Genomic DNA, 18,313 nt, shown 5'->3' with positions numbered 1-18,313 from the left:
CGGCACAGGGCTAACCATCTATATTCCAGGTCTAAAAAGTAAAACTTCCCTGTAGCGTTTCAATGGTTGCTTTTGTTTCCTTCCTTTCTTTGGTTTGTTTCCTTTGATGGCAGAGTTTTTGTCAAATACCTACAGTAATTTACTGAGGTAAATACGAAGGCATTTAAATAAATATATGGATATATTTAAATATACTAAATAGTATATTCTTGAGAACGTTTCCTCTGAGATTCCAAGAATGATACTAGGTACAGTGTTTTTGCCCATTTGATAAAATGCTGCAAAACACTGATTGAAAAGTCAAATAAATGTAGTCGATTTCTTTATTTACTACTAAAGAATTTATCAGAAATGTCACAACCCCTGGCTGAAAGATAAATGTGCTAATTATTTGGAAAAAAGTATATCAGGAAAAGAAATGAAGGAATTGCTTGGCAAACATAAGGTTCCAAAATGTTAACAATTTAGATTTGACAGACCCAACATACAGTTGATTTAAATATTAAAGAATCAAGATACAACAAATAGAAGGAGACTGTTGAGCTTGATAGGTTACTAGCCTCAGGCACCTGAGATCTTAAAATAATTTTAAAAATCCTTCTTGATTATATCAGCGTATAAAGAAGAAACTAAATTCTTGCTGTACAAGGAGTAGAAATATGTCCTGTGAAAGTTTTGTCTTGCAAGGACGCGCGGCAATGATAAGATGGCTCGAACTTGAAAAACAGTGGAGAACTTAAAGCAATACATCAGGAATGCTTCATTAACCCCCTTCTGCTACTTTTTTCCAGTGTTTAATTAACTACCCCTAAAATCAAGAACCTCTTCATTCTGTCTATGTGGCATCACACTGCAGTTTGGAATCAATTTTCCTCTTCTGTCCCCTTAGTCACTTTAAAATAACAAACTCCTAATGATAGCCAGTCCAAGCTCGAGGGTTATCAATCCACATCCCTCTCCCTTCCGTGTTAAAGTGCCACAATCTTCTGCACAGAATGAATTTCTAGTAACATAATTATTTGGGGGAACGCCTCTCGATCTATTTTAATATTCTACAACCTTTGTCAGAATTGGGAAAATGATACCCTCATCCTGGACAAGATATCCTAACTAAGTGCCTATTTTTAGCCCTCCTTCCAAATTTTACATTTCCCAGGCAATGTGAAGCATCTCAGAATTACGTTTTTCAAATAATATTAAATTGTGAACATGTGATTTAATACCGTGTTAATAGCCTGATAACATCATTGCTTGTCATTTGGTTGGAAACAGAAGAAATTAACTAATTAGAATTAGAGTACCAATTAACTACTAGTTAACCACGGCTAACTCCTTGTCTATGTGGCTCACAAAGCTGGGCTATTTATAATATTCTCTGGGAAGTTTCTCGGAGAAGTTGCAAAATGGTGTGAGGCATCACATGACGACACTGTCAAAATGTCAGAAAAAAAAAGGCAGAGGATTTGAGCTTCTCAGACATGGTTCTAAACAGTCAGCTGGAAACTAAAATGGAACAAAACACACAGGCTTTTTGCAATTTGCTACCCGAAACCCTCTATCTGAAAAAAAATGTCTGGATAACTGGCTGTTTTTTTCCACTTTTTATTGGGGTGTTTGGTGAACACCAGGTATTTTAAATGTCCTGGTAAAGTCTCACAATTCATTTTAAATAAACCTGACCTGGACATTTCGTCATTTATATTAGTGTGTAATGAGAGTTAAAGGAACACCATCCCTGTTGACCCCAGCTCTTGTAAGGGCTGTGAAAATTCAGCCTCGGGATAAACATTAGGGACTAAAAATCCATGCGGAGGGTCAGTGTGGAAGGGTCCATCCACACGGTCAGTGGCAGAGGGAGCTCGTGGGTGGCCTCAGCCCTCACATCATCCCTAAGGCTTCTCTCCTCTCTGAGGTAAAGAGAGTGATGGTGGTGATGATAGAAAAGTAGTTAATAAGGGCTGTTTGCCACTGGCTGGAAAAATCCAGGGCAAACTGAGAGGTTCCCCCGCTGTGGAGGGACTGGGCATCAAAGGGAAAATGAGAACCTTAAAAACATTATTGGAAGTGAAATAAACCACACACAAAAAAGACAAATATCATGTAATCTCACATAGACGAGGTATTCTAGAATAGGTAAGTTTATCATAACAGAAAGCAGAGTAGAGGTTACCAGAGGCCAGGGAAGTGGGGAGTTATTGTTCATGGGTACAGAGTCTGAGATGATGAACAAGTTCTGGAAATAGATAGTGGTGATGGTTTGCATAATACTGCAAAGGTACTGAATGCCCCTGAATTGTACACTTAAAAATGGTTAAAACGATAAACTTTATGTTGTATATATTTTCCCCAAAGGAAAAATAACAAACATTGAAAACAGAAAAAAAAAAAAAAAAGAGGGAAGAAAGGTTTTGCCTTGTCTCTAAAAGAATGCTTCAAAATCACAGGAGCTACAGAAGAGGATATGAATGTGCTGTGACTTTAGAAAGATGAAGTTTCCTGACAGAGAATTATCCTCCCAGTGACTTAAGCGCAGCTTGCTCATGAAGGCAGCCCCTCGCCTAACTCCCACACAAAAAAGCTGCTCTTCCCTGGAATGTGATGAGTCCAGCACCTGGATTAGCCTCATGGGTTAATCACTGCTAAGAAAGAGCAAAACTACAACGTGGGGATAGGGCTCAGTTAGTCTAGGAACTGTATTCTTAGAAGAAGTACCAAGATAAGTTTAAAAGCTATACAGGTACTACATTAAATAGAAACCTCTCCTGGATGGAGGTTTGAAGTGGGGCTAGGAGAAAAGGCACAGAAACCCCGCTAGGAGCATTCGACCGTGTGCAGGTAAAGACTGTACCCACATCCCCAGCAGGGGGGGCCATCTTCCCAGAATGTGAGTGAGGGACCTGGAGCCCACTTCCCTGGCGTGGCACCCCAAAGATGCTCAATTCTACCAGCCCAGGTCTCAGCGCTGCACTGGCACCCCCTGGTGATGTGAGTGACCCAAGGGACTTCACAGCACCGTGCAGTGTGGCTGGGGACACAGGATCCTGTGTCTGCCTTATGCAGTCAAAATGCAGGAGGTCGGGGATCCGAATAGCTGGAGAGCATTTCTCTGTAAATCATCAGATGCGTTCAAAGGTGGCACCCTGATGGACCAGTCCTTCCCCTTCTGTGATGAATAAGAAATGACAAGAAAGCTCAAGATCTAGGGAAAGCGATTTCCTTTGTCTACCTAATGCTGCATTTCATACTGTTTTGTGATGTTTCTTTGAAATAAATACAAGGAGAACATCTGCATGGGAGGGAACCACTAATTTCACCAGGTATCAAGAAAAATAATGGACAGAAACAAATTAATTTAGCTTGTTCCTTGTCCTGCAGCCCCTGATACCAAGGGGCAGCTCAGTGCATGGAGCCTTATTTCATTCTTTCTCAAAGCTCACCCATCATACTTTTAATGTGTCTTCCATAGACTTCTCGACCTCACTGGGCAATGCACTTCCTTCTTTCTGAGGAAGGAAAATGACATTGGAAGTGTGTTTCCGGTACAGAAGATATATTTCTTCTCTCCAAAGGGATTGCAGTTACTGTAAAAATATCTACTCCTAAATGCTGAGCTCATGCAACATTTATAGACAGTGATTGAACTGCCCGTCAATCACTAATTATCCTAGGAGAAATACAACCAGCTTCGAATAAGATTTGTTTCCCATTTCGAGTCTGTCTTTTAAAAACTAGGTGATAAATCCTGGCTTTATAAGGTCAAATTGGATTTCATGAAATATTTTTTCTTTTTTAAAGGGTTGCCTGCTTACACATTCATTCATTCATTCTCTCACTTAGTAACTACGGAACGGCCCCTCCTTATATAGAGGGTGCTTTCCCAGGACACGTGAAAAAATAAGTAAAACACCCCTTGCTCTTAGGTGTGTGGATGTTGTGTTACATGTGTCACCGCTCAGGATGTGTGCACAGGTGAGTGCACAGGTAAATGAGCGCACAGGTGAGTGCACAGGTAAATGAGTACACAGGTGAGTGCACAGGTAAATGGGTGCACAGGTGAGTGCACAGGTAAATGGGTGCACAGGTGAGTGCACAGGTAAATGAGCACACAGGTGAGTGAACACACTCTTGAGGGTTGAGGAGACGATTATAAGGGCACAGGGGGTCAACACTCGTCAGGGCAACGGAACACACTCGGTGTTTGTTGGAACCGCTCAGAACTCTAGCTACTGCTGTCCTTCAAGTCGTTCTGTTTCTCCCAGCCCCATCCCCTCCTCCTTCACGGTGGAGCTCACTTCTGTCCCAGATGTCTCCCACAGCCTGATTTACTGAGCTCTTCTCAGAGCTTGCTGGCACTTTCTCCTGGACAGCTGGGTCTCAGGGCAGCAGGACTAATACACGCATGCCTGTTACAAAGTCCAGCACGAGGAACCCATTTCAGGAAATGCTCCTGTTTCTCCAGTCTCTCACCACTGCCCTTTGTGTCTCTGTCCATCTTCCTCTGTGGTGATAGATTCATATGCTCATGCAATAGCCACGATACTGCCTGTGCAGGAAACCTAGGGGTCCTAATGGCTAGTGAGATACTTGCTGAAGGGCTCTTCCAGGAAAGGCCCTCTTGTCTAGTCTCCAGTCCCTCATGTCACATTCCTCATCCTGAGGGCTCCCCTGCTCTGGTGACAGCTCTGGGGCCACAGTCACAATATCCTTGGGTCGTCACGCAGACAGCCCTTGGCCCACGGTCTGGGGCCCTCGTGAGCACGTGCCTCAGGTTGACTGCTGCCAACCTCCCCTGGAGCCCTTGCGATCTGAAGTCCCTCCTGAGCAGGGTATTCTTGAGGGAATTACCTGTCCAGACAGGGCACCATTTCCCAGCTCTTCCCCAGTCAGTCCTGATGAAGCCCTTGTTGATAATAAATGATGTCACAGTCTAGGTATGCCTGAGACCTAGAAGAGGAGGCCTCCATCCCTGGAGGGGAGGTCTCATCATCCCTGGAGCAGAAAGACAGCCTCAGATGCCGTGAATGTCCAGGAGGAGGCTGATGAGCCTGGGGAGAAGTCCGGGAGGAGGGGCCAGGATGGTGGAGCTGTCATGGTGAACTTGACACAGCAAGACAGCTCCACATAGGAACACAGGCTGGCCCTGGGGAAGCCCGCTGGCTGCGTGGGCTTGACTGCTGAGCCCTCTCCCCGCAACAGCCACCATTAGTTCTAACTGCACAGGGGCAAGTGGGAGCAGCCCCTTCCTGAGCTGACCTCTGAGGCTGAGCAGGTGGGTAGAGGAAGGCAAAGCCATGGTGACACCTCTCACTGGCCTGTGACTGGGAAGACCTACAGTAGGGCCCGACCTCATGTCCTTTCTCAGGGGAGCTCCTACAGGGAGCTGGGGCATGTCGTTAAGTGAGGTGGGAGAAGCCAGCTCACTTGTCCTCCAGTTAGGCACACGGGAGGACACTCAGGAATCCATCCCCAACCTCCTGATGGGCAGGAAGTGGGAGGAAGGAGGGCAAGCTAAGGCTTCTCTGCCACCTCCTTTCCAGGTGCCCTTAAGATGGACTTCGAGGTAAAGTGAAGTAGAGGAAGGGGCCCTCCCACCTCTGCAGCTAGCACCTCAGCCCATCCGCCTTCCAGCTGGCATGACCCTCACCTGAATCTCCAGGTGTGTCTGGAGAAACTGTACGACCCATAGTACGACATTGAGGACAAACCCCAAGCAAATATTCAAGGTCCTCACCTACTCCTTCAGCCTTATTTTTTTGCTGCTACTTGGTACAAATTTCTCTCTCTTCTTTGTCCTAGATGCCAAATGCCTCCCTTCCTTCTCATCTTCCGTCCACCATCTGGGGGAACTCCTTCTGCCCATCCTTCAGAATCCTGTCCCGCAGCCTGGCTCCCCTGTCCTTGCCCCCTACACACTTCCATGGTTGGCTCTCAGACACTTTTATAAGTTTTCCCAGCTGTCGGTCTCCTAAACTCCACCAGGAACTCCTGGGGGGCAAACTGTCTTTGGGTTCTGAGGATCTAGTGATGTACCAGGTGCATATCTATGCTCAATATATATTTTTTGCTGAATGAATGCTCATTAGTCTCACCTATGAAAACTATGTCTTTATTACGTAACACATGTGCCTCTTCTCCACAACCTGGTTTTGTGTTTCCGGAAGGCAAGGAGTATACTCATGACACTGTGGTTCCAACACTAGTGAAACACCCAACATAGGAAGGAAATGAACGCCTTATGGTTGATGGTGATGATGTCAGAATAATAATAAAGTTGTGTCTCAATGTGCACTGATTACTTAAGTGTCTATTTTTAGGGCTATACCAGTAATAATATTGATACAGTGAGAGCGACCACTGGTTCAATATTTACCACATACCTCATGCCGCCTTAAGTGTGCTCAGAGCATCGGTTCATGCCTTAAACATCCACCCTGGTCGAGAAGTGTGAGTTCTCACTGAGAACTGAACGAAGTTCTCAGTTTTCTCATGAGAAGTGAAGTGGAGCCTGTGGAAGTGTGTAATGAAAATTCTCCAAAATCGAACAGCTGGTAAGGTGGGAGCTGATGTTTGAAATCAGGCCCTTGAAACCCCAGAGCAGGACACCTTTCCCACTGCGCTCTCCTTAATTTGCTGGTTCTGTTACCCCTGGCTGACCACCCTGCTGACACTTGGTGGCATTTCTGTAGCCGGAGCCAAGACGAGCTAGGAGGTAGGAAACAGCTGGAAGGAGCCTCCCTTCCTCGCGGTGGTTTCCCCAGTCTGCAGCCTTCCCCTTAGCGAAGCCGCTGCTGCAGCGGTTGAGGGCTGAATTTAACAGGCGGCAATTGGTGTCACTGAAAGAGCTGTGGGAAAGGTTTCCAAATCCCGTGAGACAGGCACTGCCTGGCGGGGCCCTGACTCACCATGTTGAACACGGCCATGGTTAGTATGATGGCCGTGGTGATGGCCGTCAGGGAGATCCGAGGCCAGGGGCGCTTGGCGATGATGCCCGACGACTTCAAAAGCCACAGGAGAGAGGCGGACGCTTTTTTGCTGCATTGCTGGGAGGAGAAAGAAAAAGAAAGGCGTTGCTCTTTTATGTATTTTCTCAAGTTTCTCAAGGATGTTTAAAACCACAGGATGCCTCGATACTCTTCACAGATTGAAGAAGTAGACTATGTTGGCATCATTGTTACAAATTAGGAACAAATTAATTACGTTTCTATGACAAATTAGGATGTGCTTGTACGGCCTTTAAAAGAGACCTGAGGGCTTCCCTGGTGGCGCGGTGGTTGAGAGTCCGCCTGCCGATGCAGGGGACACGGGTTCGTGCCCCGGTCCGGGAGGATCCCGCATGCCGTGGAGCGGCTGGGCCCATGAGCCATGGCCGCTGAGCCTGCGCGTCCGGAGCCTGTGCTCCGCAACGGGAGAGGTCACAACAGTGAGAGGCCGGCGTACAGCAAAAAAAAAAAAAAAAAAAAAAAAAGGAGACCTGAAATTATGTTTAAAAATTCTTCTGGTAAAGGAAAAATATGCCAGGTAATTAAACCACTCTGGGGGATGTGTTGGGTCTCAGATCACAGCTGTGAGGAGGCAGGTTTCATAAGTTCAGGTGATTGACACAGAAAGCGATCAACACACAGCTAATCCTAAGAATACAACTGGACCATAAAATAGTTTGGTGCCTGTACCTGTGAAGACAACACCCAGTGTTCTCAGCTGAGGCTTGTGGCGATGGCTCGACCTCATCCCATCCTGCTAGGGCTTCCTCCACGTGGAGAAGCTCTACTTTTAATTATAAAAAATTTTATTTTTGATTGTGTTAAAAAATGTAAAATGGACCCTCTAAACTATTTTTAAGTGCACAGTTCAGTAGTGTTACTGCATCTGCACTGCTGTGTTACAGATCTCTAGAGCTGTTATCTTGCACAACTGAGACTCCACACCCATGAAACAACTCCCCTTTCCCCTGGCAACACTATGCTACTTTCTGTCTCTAAGCCTCTGACCAGTCTAAGTACTCATGTAAGTGGAATCCTGCAGTATTTGTCTTTCTGTGCCTGGCTTACTTCCGCTGGCATAATGTCCTCTGGGTTCATCCACGCTGTAGCCTGTGACAGGACTTCTTTCTTCTTATAAGGCTGAGTAACCGTCTATGTATAGGCCACATTTTGTTTATCCATTCATCTCTGGTTGGACACTGGCGTTGGCTACAGTGAATAATGCTGCACTGAGCGGCATTACAGTTTCGAAGAAGCTCTTTTTGTGTGGAAGGAACTGAGGTCTTTATTGAATGACAGCCAGCTTTCCCTGGCCGTCTTCTGTGGGCCAGACTCTGCTCTGTGGGAACTCAGTGATGGGCTAACCTCACTGAGGCCTCGAGGCCACCTTCCTGGGGAAGCAGCACTGTGATGTCCACCTTCGGCCCGGTGGTGAGAGAGCAGAGTAGGGAGAATCCTAACCTGTGGGTAACACAAACCTGGCCAGTGCCGGATATCCCGGTACCCACCGGAGTGGGTATTTACCTATGTTATCTGATCTGACAGGCATTCTTAAGAGTTCTCTAGGGATCTGAATTTTAACTTCACCCAAAAGGGACTGTGGATCCGAGGCCACGTGTCCTGGAACCATTTAAAAAAAGGTATAATTTTGAAAAATTTCAGAAGGAGGGATAAACATACACTTATACACGTTTGACTTGCACTAGTAAGTTAATATAAATGATAAAACTGTTGCGACATCAATAAAATTCAAATAGAGAATATTCCTCAATAGCACTAATAAACAGTGCTTTTATTTCTCACCTCTTTCACATTTTCTTTCTGCTTTATTCTTTAAAGTATTGTTGACGTAAGCACTGCAATTTGTTAACTGTTGATACAACAAGTAAATGAGACTGTGTGATGCTGGGTGAGAGGTAGTGAGAAAGGTAACCGGCCCTGTGTCTCGGCATCAAGTCCCTATAGCTGTTAAACTTTCCGCAAGTCAATTACCCTCTCTGGCCTCAGTTTCTTCATCTCTAAAATGAGAATAATAGTGCCTGCCTCGAAGTTTAAATGAGCTACGTAAGGTGCCCAGAACAGGACATATGTGTTAACTCTTCTTATATTTGTGAAGAAAACATAATATTTCTCAGAAACATTTTAGTGACTAAAAATCTATTTGCTCTATATCTAGATGAACAAAAAATATTTTTTCCCTTCCATTCCACTATAGCCTTTTTTTCCCCCTTCAGATCCTGATATAAAGAGATGCAGAACATTTGTCTGCAGCATACATCCCCCACTGATGTAGAATCCCAGGACAGCGTTTAGGGCTCACTCCTTGGGCAGATTCTCCTGGGTCTTTCTCTGGTTTCTCCTACAGCCTGTCTGGGAGAAGGGGGCAGTGCTGCCCTGGATTCCAGGGGCTGCCAGGAGCTGAATCACTGGCTGGCAGCCAGGCTCTGCAGAGCACCTTCCCACCAGCAACTCAGGGGGAGCCAGATTTATGCTGTAAGCTTCTTCCCCAAAGCAGGGTGTGGACGGGGGTTGGTGGTGGCGTTAAGTCTGTTTTCCAGTGAGATGCCCTTTAATGCTGTGAACGTGCAGTATCTTTCAGGGTCACGCGGCTGGAGGACACCCACCTGAAAGTGTACCACTATTGTTCAATGCATGCTACTTGGAATAATATTAACACCACAGACCACAGTCAGATCTGCATTCTGGAGGAGAAGCTATAATAGAGTAAAGAGCAGAGATTCAAATAGAATATCATAGTCATCCGGCTCACATTCCAGTAGGAGGTGATGACATTTGGCTGGATTCTGGCAAATTAAGGCAATATTTATGTATTTCATCCTAAGTGACTAGGATTAGTGTTTTTATTTAAAAGAAAATTATTAAAATGGATGCTTTTGTGTCTGTACACAGAAATTGTCAATAGATATGATAAACATTTTAAGAGCAGAAAACACAAAACTGCTATTTTAGGAGAATATTTAAATCTAAATATTACATTACAGATTCCATGTCACAGTCAATTAGGTAAAATATGATCTGGTTATTACACAGACATACTATTGAAATTATGAAATTTAAAAAATTACTGTTTGAATTTTTAGAATAATGCATGGTGATAATATTGCCAAATAGGCCATCTAATAGGAATATGTTATATTCTGCTAACAGACTAGTCATTTGCTGAAGCAGATGTGGGCAGACACACGTGAGTTTTTTCTGCTCCCGTGACACGCTGGGCAAAATTACAAACTGGTGGCCCTAGAAACTACTGCCTCTGTGTGCCTACTGTACATGTGGCAGAATGTCCTGGAAATCTGTCCTGTTCCTACTCAGCCCAGCGAAGAGCACCCTTCTTGGAACTGCTCACTAAAGATGCGTGGGGTTGGCGTGTGTTGGGCTCAGGACACTGGATTCAGGATGCAGTAGGCTCAATTCCTTCTCCGTTTAGTCTTCCTATGTGACTCCAAGTCCCACCCGTGAAATTGTTTTTAAACCTATCAAGCCAAATACTCATTGTTCTCCAGCTCATGGAGACAGGCAGCCTCCCCTGTCTTTGCATCCTGTCACCAAGTAGAGGCAAAATAAATACAACTGTTCTGAAATATGAAAACTGGTAACACTGCTGGTGGCAAGGATGAGGAAACAGAAGATGATGATGGAGATGGGGACCCTGAACTACAAAGACAGTGCGGGAAGAAGAGGAGGAAGATACAGACCTTAGGGGGAAGAGAAGAAACAAACGATGGGAGGAAAGGAGAAAAAAGACTAAGAAGTTAAGATGGAATCCGATTAAGGAAAAATGGGAACATTGATTCCATTTGTAGCTCTGAATAAAAATTACAACTTGGATCTTAACATGATAATTTAGTTCAGTTTGTTCTGTTTTGGGTTAAGTATTCAAACAGGGTCCCTGATGGAAAGATAAAGTTTATCAAAATTTACACCATCCTAATGAGACACTATAAATGATAACATCTCAAAGAATATTGTGGTGTTTATTCAGAAGATGCTATGCATATGAAAATGAGAGCATGCCTGCTCTGTACTCAGGGTAGTCGTTCTATTTGATCTTTGCTTTAATCACTGGCATCGTTTCAGCCAAATCTGTTTCCTCCCTGCTGTGATCATCAGTGAGGCTCACTGTATCCTATGATTGCCTCTTCTTACTTGCAGCAAGCTCACTGTAAGTAAGAAATGTTAGAAATCCTTCTAGAAATGCTCTTGGCTGGTAATGTCACATGCATCCACTGATAAATATGGAATTGGTACTAACTGTAGTGGGAGATGTACAAGGAGAAAGAATATAAATTTATATGAAAACCCTATGGTGGGGACTTTGCTGATTGCGCAGTGGTTAATAATCTGCCTGCTAATGCAGGGGACATGGGTTCCATCCCTGGTCTGGTAAGATCCCACATGCTGTGGAGCACCTAAGCCCATGAGTCACAACTACTGAGCCCATGCTCTAGAGCCTGCGAGCTGCAGCTACTGAGCCCATGTGCCACAACTAGTGAAGCCTGAGCGTCTAGAGCCCGTGCTCCGCAACAAAGAGAAGCCACTGCAATGAGAAGCCCACACACTGCAACGAAGACTCAATGCAGCCAGGAAAAAAAAAAAACAAAAACAACCTATGGTGGAGTTAGTGCTTGGGATGGTGAGCAGTGTGGGTTGCTAGAAAGGGTGTGGATGAATGTTAATGTTCTTCATCCAGAAGAGGCAGAGATTCTCCATGTAAAAATAAAATGCTCTTAATCTGTGTTTTGGATTTAAAAAAAAGAAAAAACTATCTCCACCAAAAATATTTTCCATTTCTTCCTTCCTCCCTTCCTTTTCTTCTTTTTGAAACTTTTGCACTGGAAACGACTGGTAGTCTCTCTTTCTAAAATTCCTCATAATTTAATGTTATAATTATTAAAGCAGATTGTGTTTGCAGTCTCATTAGTGTTCCTTTTTAAAATAAAACGATGTACCTGAAAAGAAGTAGGTCCTTATATAGGTGAAGTTTAATACAATGAGAAACATTTCAGAAGGTTATAAATATATCACAGTGGCTCAGTAACAAATTTTTATTATTAGAACTCATCCTAAAATCTTGCCTGAAAGCTATGGTGAAGTTTATCATATAAAAATGCACTTTTGTGTAGTTGTCTAAAGGAACACTTTGCCTTTCCTACCTTGGCATTTTAGTTGGGCAGGGACTATCTTTTTGAATGGCAGCAACAAGTTGCAGCAATAAGTACTTAAAACATTTAATGTCACAGAGACTGATGTGTCTACTTTAATTATTTAATTGTCCTTGGATTTCCCACAGACTGTTATTTCACCCAATCATATTTTACCAAATCAACCTGTTTCTTTGGTACGCCTTGGCCGAGCCATATTCCTCTGTCATTCATCCACTGTGTGCTCCTCATAGCACTGCCCACACTGTGTCATCTTTGCCGACATGCTTGTCTCTGGCCATGTGGAGACATGGTGGGGGACAGTGGCCTCTTCACGCCCATCTGTGTGTTTTTTTTTTTTTTTTGGCCACGCTGTGCAGTTTGCGGGACCTTAGTTCCCTGACCAGGGATCAAACCTGGGCCCATGGCAGTGAAAGTGACGAGTCCTTACCACTGGACCTCCAGGGAACTCCCATAACCCATCTTTGTATTCCCAGAGGCAGCATGGTGTTTGGCAAACAGTCAGAACGTAATAGATGCTCGCTCAATAAGCTCCCTGTCCTAACGATGGACCCAAAGAGAAATTCCTATGGGCTGGGAACAAAGAAGGAGATCACTGCTAGCGGGACTGAGGCTGTGGGACTAGCCTAGGAGTGTCCTGAAACTGTACATTACCTAGGGCTGGGCTTTTAATGCCCATAGGGAAAAGATGTTGCCTTGGGTCTGCCAAAGGTGGGCAGCTGGGACCAAGACCTCCGAATAAAACCAGAAGCCTCAGAAGGCTATTCTCTCCATGTGGAGAAGTCTAGAAGAACTCCATACACTAGAGCAAGGAAGTACCAATAAACTTCCAATGATAATTCAAACTGTAAATATGGGTGTTGGTTTTGAAATCACATTATCTGCTTCATAATGAGAATTCCAAGATGAGTGGTTATCAATCAGACCAAAAACCAGAGAAAGTCCTTGGGGCTCCAGCTGCAGCAAGAACAACACTGCTTATGAAAAATACTTCACATCGCAGGGTGCAGGGCACGTCCCAGTTGGGAAGGGGACAGTCCCTACTGAATGATCTCATAATAAACAAAAATTATGAACTACATAAGAAGACCTTACAAGGAAGAATAAACAGAAATAACAGATAGTAGAATTAGTGTCACAAGATCTGCAATTATTATATCAATCTGAAATAGCCTGTAAAATAATAAGATTAAATTAATAAAAGATGGATTAGAGTTCATAATGAATAATCAGTTAAGAGAAAGCAACAGGCATATTTTAAAAATGAGCTCCATAGACTCTCTAGAGACAAACATGTAGATATTGAGATTAAATACTCAATAGTTATGCTGAAGAGGGTAAGATAGCTTTAAGGAAACAACCTGTAAAACAGCACAGAAATATAAAGAGATAAAAAGTATGATGTTGAGGCACAGAAGGTACAATAAAAAGGTTCAACATACTTGGAATGAAAGTTTGAGAAAAATAGAACCGAAAGACAGGGAAAGAGGCAAAATACAAGGAAATATGGGATGACAGCTTTGTGGACCTGGAACACAATATGAACTCTGTGGCTGAATTAATGCACTGAGTCGCAACCAGGAAAAATGAAAGTAAACCTATTCCTTAACACAAGGAGTCAGTTGACTAAGACAGACAAAGAAGAAATCCTACAAAAACAATTAGAGAAAAGACATCTACCAAGGAAGAACAATTAGAGTAGATTTCTCCTCAGTACATTAAAATCCAGGAAAATATGGACTCATGTCTTCAAAATGTTAGAAAAATTATTGACTAAATTATTAGTCAGTGAGGAAAAAAGGCTGTTTTTTAATATAAAAGCTGATTGAGTATATTATACACAGGCTTTCATGGAAGGGATTACAAAAGGAATAATCCTATGGAAATATGGACACTGCATCTGGAGGAAGGAATGGCATTCAGAAGAACGGTGAACAAAGAGATTGTTAAACAAGAATAGTGATAACAATGAACAATAAAAATAGTTTAAATTTTAAAAATCTAAACAGCACTAGCATGGATGATGGAAAAGGATGATCAGATTTAGAGATTTAGATCATGGTCCTTGTATTCTTCACAAGAAGATGGAGACAATAATGGACCTTGTTACTCATGTGCATGTTACATATTTTACGTTAACTGCTAAAAGAAAAGACTTGGATAAAGCAACTGCCAAGTCACTAGAGGGAATAAAGGAGAATAAACTCCGTTCGTCCAAGAGAAGGCAGGAGAGGAGGAAAAATAAGCAGAAGCAAAGAACATACATGATGGATAAAAAAAGCAAAATAAGACTAGCAGTAATTATAATACACATAAATGTATTACACTTGTCAGGTAAAAGAAAGAGACTCTTGGATCAGAGAACGTAACATACACTTAGATGTTGTTTACAAGAGACACACCTATATAGCAAGGAAAAGCTGAATAAGAAGATGGGGAAAGGGACACTGGGAAAATACTAACCATGAGAAAGCTGATTATGTTGACATTAGAGAAAATAGACTTCAAGGAAAAAACACTCCTGTGGGTAGAAAGCTTTTTTATCAGCTGGTGTGTGACCTACTTTCCTTCCCCAAGACAATCTCTGTGTTTGTGCTTTCATCTCTGCCTGGAACAACGTTGGTGGGCTGATATCATATTATCTCTGCTATACAAAGCACAAGAAAACCACATTGAGAGAAAAAAATTCTCCTGACATTTTCTAACATTTTCATTTGCTGAATCTGGCATACTCCTTCTAAAATACATTTCATCAAGGAGGTTTTTTTTTTTTTTTTTTTTGGTGTGTGTGTTATTTATAGTTATATCTCTTGTATTTCTTCCAGAGATGTAAGTCTACTTCAGGTAGTTTAGAAAGTTAAATTTGGCAGTAAGTATGCACTTATTATTATTACTACTACGATGATGACGGCTATTATTATTTTTTATTGCTGAGTGTCATGAAAATACAATCTCTTATTCTACATCTTAGTTTCTACTTAGATAAAATGGATTCTTTGGATTATCAAATAAAATAATATACATTGAATGCACTTTAAAGGGCTCTCACATATGTAAAAACATTTTTGCAAAGTATTATTATTAAGGATGTTTTCTTACTAGAATATTTTTGAGTTTAAATCTGCTTATAAATTAACATTTTTCCTCCATTTTACTGAATGACTCTTAAGATGGAGTTATACCTTGCCCAGAATCCAGTTTTATGGAAACTGGGTCAACAGCTACATATATTGGAAAACTAGACTATGAATTAGGTTCTATGTGAGGTTATCTTGACTGACTTATGTGACTCTGACCAACTGATGCTTAGCAGTCACCAGAGACAACCTCAGGGCCATGATGGCCCCTGACCAACAATGTGGTCATCCCTGCTTAGTTCTGAGCACCTGTCTGCCAGTGACTCTCCGCACACAGCCTAGCACCCTCTGGAACCTGCCTCCAAGGGTTCTAAGGCTTGTTTCCGATGGCTCCAAAACCTACTTGCTCTACACTACAGGGCAAATTCTGTAGCCTCTGTGGGCTTCTGTTTGTTTCATTAATTGAGAATAAGCATTCCCTCCAAGGACTCCTGTGTGGTTAAATGAGCCAGCCTATATAACATGCTTAGCAGAGTAATTTTAATATAATATAACATTTATTATTTCTAAACTGCAGTGAGGTCAGATACAGAACTGTTCATGGGATCTTGCCCGTCATAAGCAGTTTACATTGGTTCTGAAGGTTCTCATCCAAGGACAGGAAACCTTTGCAGGTCTTATAGTGATCACATCCCTGATCCTGATCCAAAGCCTCCGTCTCCAACCTCAAGAGATCTGCTTACAACTCCTGCATTATTTTTCACGGAGGGAAACTTTTAAGTATGTAGAAACGGGAACTCATTGAAGCGAATGGCATCTCAAGTCCTGGATTCCTCATCCACAAAATGCGGGGCTGACCAAGGTTATCTCTTGGGGCCCTTTCAGCTCTCAAGTTTACAATTGTGAAATGCTAACCAGTGTCTGTTGTAGAAAGCTAAGCACCTCATAAGGGGACTGATGCACAGGCGGTGAAGGAGGTCTGACAAGTGAGAACACGGGATGATGGTCCAGGATGCAGGCAAGCCAGGAGCTTGCCAGAACTGGGAGCAGGGATGCGGTGACTGCGAGCTGAATTCAGAGCGGTGAGCTTGGGGGAAGTCAAGTCGGGGCGAGGGTGGGTGTGGGATGTTCTCTGAGCAGTGGTGCCAGGACGTTGCCTTTAAGGTAACCGACATTAAATATTTATCTTGTGTTTCAGGTGCCTGAAATACTCAATGAAAAAAACAGGGCTGAGGTGAACTCACTGATGATTTTTTTTCACCTGAAAGAATACCAATCAGAATAGAAAATAGGAAACCCAAACAGCTGGCACTAGGGAAGCCAGTGGTGGAAAAGGAGGGCTCTTCAGAATTAGTTTATGAAGGTTAGGAGATTATTTCCAAAGGAGAAGTCAGCCCGAAGCACGTCAGAGTCAAGGAATCACGGTGCGTGAGAAGGAATTTCAGTGCAGTGAGATGAGGGCCAGGGACCACAATTCAGTCCTTCGTACATTCATTTACACACAGAGCCCATCCCCACGCCAGGGCATCTGGAGAAAGAAGGATGAACATGGGCTCTCAGGGCACATAACTCTGCCTGAGGATGAATGGGGGAGGGTTGGTGAGACAAGGGAGGTGCTCCATGGAGCCCGATGAGTGGAGAAAGGAAAAAGAACCTCATGGAAATCAGAGAAGTCCAGTAGTGCTTACTTAGCATATGCTCTTACAAACTCGTTTATGAAGTTGGCATTCTGCTGGATTCCCTGGGAGATAGAAAGCAAGTGTAGGAAACAACCCTGGCCTTAAGGAACCTACTATATACAAGGAGAAACAGCAGTCACACTCACCAAAAAGTAAAAAAAAAATGGGGGTCAGAGAGATGTTATATGATCGAGTGTTAAATTACATGGTGCAGATCCTGAGTCCCATGGTGCTCAAAGAAGGACACATCACAAGGGCTGGTGATGCTCCTGAGAAAGTTTCTAGGAAGGCGAGCAGGTGCAGAGCCCACCCCCATGGGCAAGAACTAAGAAGTGGGCAATGGTGGGGAGGGGAGGGCCAGCACTGCTGGGAGAGCCTCGGGGAAGGTGTGGGCTAGGGTGACCGGAGGGAGAGGAGAGGCCGGGCTTCCCACAGCAATCATTATTATAACAAACACATTCCCTGGCAGTTTTCTCTGAATGTGTCACTGAACACATATCTTTTTAATCAATGGGAAAAATATTGCATTTCCTTATCACTCTTATTTTCTGCCCACTTTGATGTTTCTCTACCTTTTTATCACACCCAGCAGAACAATGACCCATCGATTGTATCTACTGTGTTGCACTTTTTGTGCAACAGAGGATAATAAAGGTAAAGGTCTTGGAGGAAAAATATCTGTCAGGCCTACCTTTTCTCAACCTCCTTCACAGATGTATTTTAATTTCTTTCTTCATACGGAGAATTTAATACCGATATTAGCATTGATACTGCCTTTGGCATTTAAGTTTTCAGAAGGTGAACATCAGTTAATAGAAGATGAGTCTGGGATATTCAGCATTCTTTCATAAACTCAGTATTTAATCCCTAAGTAAGTGCAAATCAAAATAAAACCTCATACTTCTCTATGACCACTGTGGAATTTTTGTGATATACATAGGTTTCTTTTCTTCTTCAATTTAAATTTGCTGTTTGTAGAGTGACACAAGTATTACATTAAATGTCACATGTAAGAACTAAATTTTTTTTTTAAAGAGACAGAAGCAAGCATTTATCATTTTGATCTTTGTTCAAAACACTATGAGAACTCATATTAATTTTTAAAAAGTTAATGCTGTTGTTTGTTGCCTAAAAATGGGTTTGTCTTAAGTGCTCTAAGAATAGGCACTCTAAAATATGCAGTGATGGAAAATAATGCTAGCTGTTTGTTGAAAATCTGTTGGTATCCTGCTAGGTCCTTACCATTTAACATCTCCAATCATCCCGAGAAGCTGTGAGGATGGTTGATGTCCAATTTCCATGTGAGGAAACTGTGGCTTGGAAAAGACTTAACCAAAGTCTCAAAGGTGATATATGTAGTTTTTGACCGAATTTGGAGGGTAGAATAGAAAGCA

At 42.9% G+C, this 18,313-nt stretch overlaps 1 protein-coding gene across 1 annotated transcript in view; it reads right to left on the bottom strand.

Annotated features, from left to right (window-relative positions):
* The window catches only part of ADCY2 (adenylate cyclase 2), a 433,654-nt gene that overhangs the window by 65,938 nt on the left and 349,403 nt on the right, over positions 1 to 18,313 (bottom strand). The window contains exon 16 of the mRNA XM_067730355.1: positions 6,903 to 7,040. Coding sequence (XP_067586456.1) covers positions 6,903 to 7,040 — 138 coding nt within the window. The remainder of the gene's footprint in view (positions 1 to 6,902; positions 7,041 to 18,313) is intronic.

Source organism: Pseudorca crassidens, chromosome 3, assembly GCF_039906515.1.
Source record: "Pseudorca crassidens isolate mPseCra1 chromosome 3, mPseCra1.hap1, whole genome shotgun sequence".
Lineage (NCBI taxonomy): Eukaryota > Metazoa > Chordata > Mammalia > Artiodactyla > Delphinidae > Pseudorca > Pseudorca crassidens.
Note: the sequence above shows the minus strand (reverse complement) of the source record. Positions and strands in the feature narration are given on the sequence as shown.